Source organism: Erythranthe guttata, chromosome 7 (genome assembly GCF_056151865.1).
Source record: "Erythranthe guttata isolate IM_541 chromosome 7, IM_541, whole genome shotgun sequence".
NCBI lineage: Eukaryota > Viridiplantae > Streptophyta > Magnoliopsida > Lamiales > Phrymaceae > Erythranthe > Erythranthe guttata.
In genome coordinates this window covers 1,574,908-1,583,599 of record NC_142539.1, presented here as the reverse complement: position 1 = coordinate 1,583,599, position 8,692 = coordinate 1,574,908, and the positions used below count along the sequence as shown (strand labels likewise).

At 34.6% G+C, this 8,692-nt stretch overlaps 2 protein-coding genes across 2 annotated transcripts; both read right to left on the bottom strand.

Moving 5' to 3' along the window:
- On the bottom strand, positions 1-2,319 carry LOC105953342 (uncharacterized). Its single transcript, XM_012977006.2, has 4 exons — positions 2,034-2,319; positions 1,660-1,748; positions 834-941; positions 1-347 (listed from the first exon to the last, which is right to left on the bottom strand). Exons 1-4 carry the CDS (start codon positions 2,224-2,226, stop codon positions 135-137), a joined length of 603 nt encoding a protein of 200 aa, XP_012832460.2. The 5' UTR covers positions 2,227-2,319; the 3' UTR covers positions 1-134.
- Positions 2,320-3,311: 992 nt separating this feature from the next.
- On the bottom strand, positions 3,312-7,478 carry LOC105953343 (homospermidine oxidase). Its single transcript, XM_088820608.1, has 5 exons — positions 6,495-7,478; positions 5,494-5,881; positions 5,305-5,412; positions 4,119-4,678; positions 3,312-3,650 (listed from the first exon to the last, which is right to left on the bottom strand). Exons 1-5 carry the CDS (start codon positions 7,268-7,270, stop codon positions 3,452-3,454), a joined length of 2,031 nt encoding a protein of 676 aa, XP_088676734.1. The 5' UTR covers positions 7,271-7,478; the 3' UTR covers positions 3,312-3,451.
- Between the last annotated feature and the right edge of the window lie 1,214 nt (positions 7,479-8,692).

Genomic DNA, 8,692 nt, shown 5'->3' with positions numbered 1-8,692 from the left:
TCCAAAAAAATAAAATTGTATTAATAAGTCCCAACCTAACTTGAAATAATGGTTAGGGCCCCTTTGACTGAGTTTATTTTAAATAGTTAATAAGCTATTACGTCTAATAAGCTGTTTTAAGAACTGATAAGCTGTTACTTCAATTTATTTTTACTTTTACTCCGCTTGGAGCATACTACCTTCCATTCATCGACAACTTCAGGTGTTCCGCTCGCGTTTGTGTGATTGGTAACCGAGTCCTTTTGACTAGGAATTGATTGGCATTGTGGAGCATCAACTTCCATTTCGGACGAGTTATCTTCTCTCAATGCATCATCTTCACTTTCTTCCTCGTCATTGATTCCCCGCTACAAAATTACAGGAATTAAAAAAACAAAATTTAATACAAGAACACAAGGAAAATTGTAATTATGGCCTCAAAGGGATTTGGATGCTTTCGTACTATTGATTAAATTGATTTTTCAAAAATGAAAGAGAAATTGACAAAACATTGTTTTCCTTCGGGTAAATAATGCAAAACCATCCTTTTGGAATCTTCTATCGGAAAAAAGAATTATGAGGCTTTACGAAACGGGGAGTATTAGTTGTTCATACGGATGATAAGGGAACCAATTACTGGTTTTGTTTGTTCGACGGTCGGGTTTTGCAGGCATATCTTTTTTTCGTCAGTAAACACTTGTTACTTGTTAACTAATAAAGAAAACACTTTCTAAGGATCTTCAATTAAACTGACCGCCACGGTAGAAATGAATAACCGCGCTAAAAACACACATAAGACTCGAACATTTCGTTTACAAAAAAAGTTTCAAGTACGAAGAGTTAACTGACGTTACCTGTCTGACATAAGACAGATTAGGAGTATTTGTTTCCCGCAAACTCCTTATTGAGCCAAAATTACCTTCCAAACATTCCTCATGCATGACCATTAATTTTTCCGATATCTGCATAAAATTCGTGTAAAAAATATAGAAAACAAACAAGTATTCATTGAAAAGATTAAAAAGAAAAAAAAAACACAATATGATCAGTAAGTTCAGATTAGCCTTTCATCTTTAACCCCGATCGACAGTGCAAGTGCAAATGGGTCTCTACAAATACTCTGTAAGCTTTGATTATAAGTAGTACTTTCAAAATTTTGATGATATCGCTCCAGTTGATATTAGTAATACTTGTCGACCGGTACAAAAGGTTCAGTTAGTTTTTAGCATATATATATATATGGAGCATAGAAACATTAAGGCTGTGTTTGGATCTATTAACATGCTAAGTAAAAAACTGAACAGGTTAACTAAAATAACTCTTTTTTTGTTAGAAGGTAAACTCCTATATAAGGTAATTTTCATTGTTGTTTCTCTTGGGAACCAAAATTCATAATCAGTTTTACATATTTTTTCTTTTGCATTTCTATTTTCCCTCATTCCAAAATCGATGATACAAAACTGCACATATGTTTCTAAAAAACTGGATCGAATCACACAACTCCAGACCAAACTAGCTAGGATGAGGGAATTGTTGATTCTAGTACATACTTTCAGATATATAAATAAATAAATAAATTGAAGGTGGTTTAATGAACAAATAAATTAAAGGTTTCTGCAAATGTAGGTAGCTTGTAACGAGTAGGCATGCAAACGAATAAATAACGAGGAATTGAAATACCTCTTCGATGCTGCCATCTTCTATATCAGTATTGAGAGTATCCATGAAATCGTAAAGCATGTCGTCCACATGGCGAATAGATACTTCCTCTGAGCCCCAATATCAAACAACAAAATTGAACATCAATTCACTCTGCCCACAGCAAAAAAAAATTGAGAATAAAAGAACAGAGTCTAATCTCAATTTTATGATTAATTAGGGCAAATTAAATCCAATTAGGCTTGCAAAAACTCTCCCCCATCCGAAATATTCGCAATACTTCAAAATTCAAATCATAATACCCTAATTCTACAAAATCAAAGCTAGTGCTAAAGAGAAAATTACAGCTATCATAATTTGCATTCATAAATTTAACCTAGAAGAAATAAATATACCTTTGGACTGAGTGAGAAGACGAAAGATATCGCCGCCGAGTTGCTGCGATTTCTGGAGAGATCCACGGCCGCCCCACTCGTTCTCGACGGCCATACGAAGCGCAGTCCACCGAGAAAGCAACAAATTGATTCCCTCTTGCAGATGCGCCGCCGCCTCAGCCGTCGTCGCCGCCGTCGTCGGATTGTTATTCATCCTTCCGCGCTTAAGAGTGAACGAGCACAACAACCCTAGAAATTAAGGTCTGCAATTTTCATACTTTTTACTTTTTATACTTTATTAAATCGCGTTATGTTTATGTATCAAACGACAGCGTATTCTATTAAAGACGGAAAATATTACCTATTTTTAAATAATAAGAAGGGTAACTTCACTATTTCACCCTTGTACTTTTGAACCGTCTCACTTTACCCCATCTTTTCTTAATTTTTGTTACTTTTACCCCTTGTACTTGGAAAATTGTGTCTATCTGACCAACCTTGTTAGTGCCCAAGCAGTTGACTTTATCATCATTTGGTCAAGGTTTTGAAATTACAAAAATACTTGCACTCTTCCATCATCTACTTGTATATTTCCCAAAAAAAAAGAAAAAAAAAATCAGATCGAAATTAAAATATATTTGAAATTTCATTTATCCGATTTTAATTTCAAACAATAATGTTGTAAATTCTAGTTTTTCCCTTAAAAATAATACAATCTTTAAATTCCACCATTTTCAATTCAAATAATTTCGATTTTGAAAAAAGTTTTCTCAATTCAGAAATTATATGTTATAATGTTTCTTCAAGCTAAACACTTTTTCTTGGAGAATTTGGCCCTAAATAATTGATCTTATAAATGACCATGAAAGCACATACACTCAAGTAATTAATTTCTATACTCGTGCTAACAATTTTTGTCTCAACAATTGCTTCAACTGAGAATCGAATCCATTACCTTAGATTTGATATCACTTGTAAGACCTCAGACGGCTACCATCTTTTGTCCTATAACCGATTGTTATCGGAGAATGCGCAAACCATAGCCTTACAGTGCATTCACACCCGGGCCTCGACGTGACAAGGCTAACAAAATCTTCCCATTTAAAATTCTAGAAAAAAGTTAATTTCATAAATCACAGTGAATTAATGTTGAGAAATACGTACAATTCATTTAATTCTCATACATTTGAGAAAAATAATTAAATATTACATCATCTTATTATTGTTAATTATATGGAGTATGTTTGAACGTAGATTTTGGTGAGGAAATGTGTCTGCAGAATTAAATTAACCAAATAATTAAGCTAGCTCCTTAATAAGCTGGTTCTGGAAACTTCTTTTATTAATTCAAGACACACAGAGTTCAGACAGTAAATCAAAGTTGACAATTATCCATAATAAGTCAACTACATTAACATTGCATTAATCTTGTTAATTACTTATGCAGAGCAGTTGACCCAGTTGGTCGGTTTCAGTGAGTTGACTTTTAAGACTGGATTGCGTTCAAAGAAATTGTTTGGCTTCAGCTCAAAAGCACCACTCAAAGTTGGCATGATTGGAAAATCTTCTTGCACAGGCACGTGGTGAAACCCTAATGTGTACCATAACACTATATCCTTGTTCTCTATTTCCCTATCCCTGCGTAATTTGCAGCAAAAATAAATAAATAAATAAAATAATTATAAAAATATGAAGTTCAGAATCAAATTTGATTTTTTTTTATTGGATTTAAATTGACGAAATTAAAAAAAAAATCGATAAAATAATGTTGAAAAGAAGGGTATATTACGAAACTCCCCCTGAATTTAGGCCCCTCACATAAGTGTAATAACCAAATTCCCTCTCTGAATTTTTTAACAGAAAATATGTACAATTTATTATACTTTTTTGTTAAATATGTGAGAAATAAAAGAAAGTATCTGAAATTGTGTAAATTCTATTCTCTGGAATAAAAAATAAAAAATCAGTGAAAGTCACACTGTAAGGGTTGGTATAAGATAGAAACAAACCTCAGAGAATTTTTGATAATTACAAATAGGTAAGGGGTGTTTTTCGGTATTTAGTCTAAGTTTAGGGATTTTCGTAATTTAACCAAAAAAGAAGTACCTGAGGGTCCATTTAGCCAAATTGTCATCTCCATGGGACTGGTCAACAAACAACCCACCAGCCCATTTCTCAGAGTTATTATACGGTGTAACCCACACATTGTAGTTACTAAACGCCCCACGTATCTGCTCATGATCATCCTCCAACAGCATGGGCCCCACCGCCGGACCGGGGATCAAACGGTAGCCGATATCGTTCCCCATCTTCGTCTTCTTGTTAGGGTTTACAACTGTCAACTCGGTCTCCCCTGAGCCGACTCGGATCTTTGCATCTGACTCGGTCTTTGCCACGTCATTCACGACCGTCCAGTAGCTCCTCCTCGGCGACGACGGAGGAATTCCGTAGCTGTTCGGAACAACTTTTGTCTTCAAGTGAGTTTTTACGAAGGAGTTTGCGCCGCCGTCGATGTCTAGGTCAAGATGGAAGTTGACGAAGTGATCGTGTCGGGTTCCGATGGTGTTTTCTGCGACTAATGTACCGTATAATTCCTCCCCATCTTCTGTTTGGTCCTTGTGAGTGTATTTTGATGCTTTCACTGCAAGAATTCCTGATAAACTCACCTGTTTTAATTTTTAGGGACAATTAATTAATTAGTTTCATAAATTATGTATTTAGATAATAGATAGTACATTATAACATTGATCAGTTTGGAATCTCTATATATCAAATTTAATTTGATTATAGTTGCATCTTGAAACACTTCAAAATACGCTGAACGATCTTTTTCGGAAATAAAAAAATCCACTTCAAGTTCGTTTCAGAAAAAATCGTACGTAAAATTCAAATTTCGGAAAGAATGAAAAAACTCTTTAATTTCCAAAATCGGAAATAATCATATCGAAATTGACAGAAATCGGAAAAATTCCACCTTTTTAGTCACTAAAAATATCAAATGTATAATAATATTTATAATATAAGTGTAATGTTTGGAAATAAAATGAAATTTTCGCAAACTGAAATTGGAATCTCATATATATTCCAATTCCGGTCCCAAAAAAAATCGGAAAAAAAAACGGAATCTGATTTCTTGAATTTGGAATGAAAAATATTATTCCAAAATCGGGAAAATTCAAACCGGAAAATCGACATAAATCGGAAATTTTGTTCCAATTTTCAGCCCCAGGTACGAGTATTTTAATCCAACACATAAAAAAAACAGAAAATAAAAGTTTCAATTGAAACTTACAGTGACTTTGATGCTGCCAGTTTGCTTAAACTCCCAATCAATTATGTAATCATAATTTGCCACGGTGGACACCATCCTCACAACAAGTGTGACGTCCTCTCTCACCTCCTATAATTATTTTCAGCCATAATTAATTAATTAATCCATTATTAAAAAACAAAAAATAAAAATAAAAAATATTTAACTCACCACGGTGTCACCTGGAAGTATTGTCTCGCTGTGGCGCCACATTATGTCTCCAGCGTATCGTTCGAACACGCAAAACACGTTCTCCGTTTTCGCCGGAGTTCCGTCTCTGGTGGTGTAGTAACCGTCCAAGAAAACGGCGTTTTTAGGACAATCCTTCGAGGGTTGGAGCGGGACCGCGCAGATGCCGAACCCAAACTCGCCGGCGTCGAGGAAGGTTCGGAAGTACCATTCCTCAGTTAGGTCTTGGTATGGGACAAAGAGCTCCGATATGTAGCCTCTGTACATCACGCGCCGGTATTTGTCTTTGTCGTGGTCGTAGATCGACGCTAACGAGATTATGGGGCCCACTCTCATGTCGAAAGCTAGATGGAACTCCCAATTAGCCCACCTAAATTAATTAGTTAATTAGTGTATTTATGTAGAGGCGGAAATTGGATGGATTATATCCGATTAGATCTTACAGAAAAAAAATCGGATTGTTTTTTCTACAAGTGAAAAACTAATTCCGGTTCCATTAAAAAAAAGTAGGGAAAATTAAAATCGGTGTTTTGAAAATTGGAATGAGAACATCTTGTTTCAAAATTCATTTTTTCGAATGGTAAAGGCGGGATTCGAAAATTTCCAATTTTAGTCACCTGAAATAATAAAATACATAATAATATTTGTAATATAAGTGTAATATTCAAAAACAAAATTAAGTTTTTGGAAATTAAAATTGAATCGGAAATAAGAACATGTGTAGAATATCCCAATTCCGAAAAAAAAAATCGGAAAAGTAGAAATCAGAATTTTGGAATTCGAAATAAAAAATGTAGTTTCAAAATTGGAATATTTCAGATCGGATTCGACATAAATCGGAAATTGCATTCTATTTTCACCCCAAATGTATGTGATCTAATGTAACTCAATTGCAAATAATGCCATGCACGCACCATAATATATATATGTATATATATATAAACTCAAAACTTCAAATTTAATTAAGTTACATAATATATTACCTCACATTATTACCAACAATGGTGAAACTTGGTCCACCTGACTGCAATATTGTCACACCCTTGATACCATTATCAAAAGGAGGGTTTTGCTTGGACTCCCTATAGTCCGTGCCACCACCTTTCGGCACCGGAACAATCAAACGGTCACGATAATCCACGATCTTCATCTCATCAAGATCAACGGTTGCCATTACACCATCAATAGGCCTCATGTAGAAGTTCACCGTACCATCGATATAATAGCACATAATCGCAACCACTCTTTTCGTGTTCATCTCTCCGTACCATCCAATAGTGAAGGCTTCACACATTACTTCACTTATATTAAGCCCTCTTTTCGCTATGGAGGCCTTAAACGGCGCGTACTTAAGTGGCAACTCACTCGCCTCCGTTTGCTCCTCGTTGTTGAGCATGGGGTAGCCATTTCCGTTATACACTTTGTCGTTTAAAATCGAATTATTCGACAAGTCGATCGTAATTACGTGGCTTTTGGAGTTTGTACGCGCGATAACGAATGCCGTGCGAGGGCAATTTAGGAAATTGTTGGGGCGATTTTGCGACGACAGCCATGATTGGACCTCGGATTTGGGTGGATCATCCAAGCCCACATAGTGAAAGGTGACATTTTTGTGTGATTTCTTGACTAGGGTTTGGACTTGAGTTAGTTCAAATGGAGTGAGGGGGTCTAGAGGATGAGTTGCACTAACTAGAGTTAAGATGTGGAAGGAAGTGAGAAAGATAGGAATGATAATACCAAAGCTTTGATATCCTCCCATATTATAAGACAAATTTCTCTTGCCTCTTGGCAAATACTATAATGTATGAGTGTTCCTTAAATAGATGTATATTTTTCCACACCATGCAAATGTAGGGTTAGGATGGTCTTGAAATTTAGTAAGGATTTGCACCTATAGGTGGCAATCAGGTCATGTGCGCCGAGCTTTGGTCAGTTCAAACTCAAATATACAATCGGACTTCACAATTAGAAGCTCAAACTCACGTACTATCGGACTTTGTAGTGGTATGCACAAACCGCCTCATATAATATTTCGGATTTCACGTCTAAATCAGCTTCTAATTGAACTTATAACACTAGTGTTTTTTTTTTAAACTTTCATGCATATATAGAAATATTCGTAAAATTACATAAAATTGAGTTCTTTAAGAAACTTTTGTTTTCTAATCAATTTGCAAACAAGCGAGAATAATAAATGAAAAACGTAAATATTTGTTATTATAAAACTTTTGAATTCTTTAAATCACTTTTAATATAAGCTTGAAAACAGTTTCAATGGATGAATGCAAGTTCAAATTTTCATTCATCGCCAAAATATTTTTGTGAATTAGTATTTTTTTGTATAATATAAATGTTGATAGATGTGTCGAATAATAGATATTTAAAATTCTTATTCAATCGGGCTTTATTGAGGTTGAACGTATAATAAACTCGTTCAAAATAGTTAAAATTCGATCGCGTTGAACATGATCCACATTAGTTTATAATAATTACGTAAATAGTAGTCATTAACTACTAGGATTAATTTTGTAATATTTGATTCAATAATTTTCAATATATACAAATGCAATGAAAGCGTAATTTTGAAAGGTACTTATTTTAATTTGTTGTTAAGGATGCAAACAAAATAAGGACTAAGGACCATTTCCTTTTTGTTTTTTTGTTTTTGGTCGAGAATTAAGGACCACTCACACACAGCAGCCAGCATAGAATTCTCATTTCAACGAGGAACACTTAAATTATCACATGGATAACTCTCATTATTAGCCAACAACCACAAAAAAAAAAGAAAAAAAAAAGAAAAAAAAAAGAATAAAAATAATAATAACAATATTACTAATAATAGTAATAATAAAGTTTTTTTTTTTTTTTATATAAAATACTAGGATTTTTTCAAAAGGGTCTAGACTTGTGAACCCCTTTGTCATTGCTCAAGTTATAAATATGTACCCGCAAGGGTGGCCTAGCGGTTGGAGCAAGGGAGCTTGGGTCAATTGACCCTAGTTCGAATCCCCCTGCCAACAGTCGCTAGGTCGAGCTTGTCACACATGGTTAGCCTAGTGTGGTTTACATCTCTCGTATGGTTTGCAAGCTATTATACGAGAGTGTAGGTTTACCCAGTGCACCTATATGGTTGGTTGCGGGTTCCTGCATTACCAAAAAAAAAAAAAGTTATAAATAT

Excerpts from the sequence above, each read along its gene's own strand:
- LOC105953343 (XM_088820608.1), bottom strand. The coding sequence starts at position 7,270 with ATGGGAGGATATCAAAGCTTTGGTATTATCATTCCTATCTTTCTCACT. Across the intron at positions 5,882-6,494 it reads ATTGTTGGTAATAATGTGAG|GTGGGCTAATTGGGAGTTCC; the intron begins GTAATATATTAT and ends TAATTAATTTAG. Across the intron at positions 3,651-4,118 it reads TTGGCTAAATGGACCCTCAG|GGATAGGGAAATAGAGAACA; the intron begins GTACTTCTTTTT and ends CAAATTACGCAG.
- LOC105953342 (XM_012977006.2), bottom strand. The coding sequence starts at position 2,226 with ATGAATAACAATCCGACGACGGCGGCGACGACGGCTGAGGCGGCGGCG. Across the intron at positions 1,749-2,033 it reads TCTTCTCACTCAGTCCAAAG|AGGAAGTATCTATTCGCCAT; the intron begins GTATATTTATTT and ends ATTGGGGCTCAG. Across the intron at positions 942-1,659 it reads AAGATGGCAGCATCGAAGAG|ATATCGGAAAAATTAATGGT; the intron begins GTATTTCAATTC and ends AATTTTATGCAG.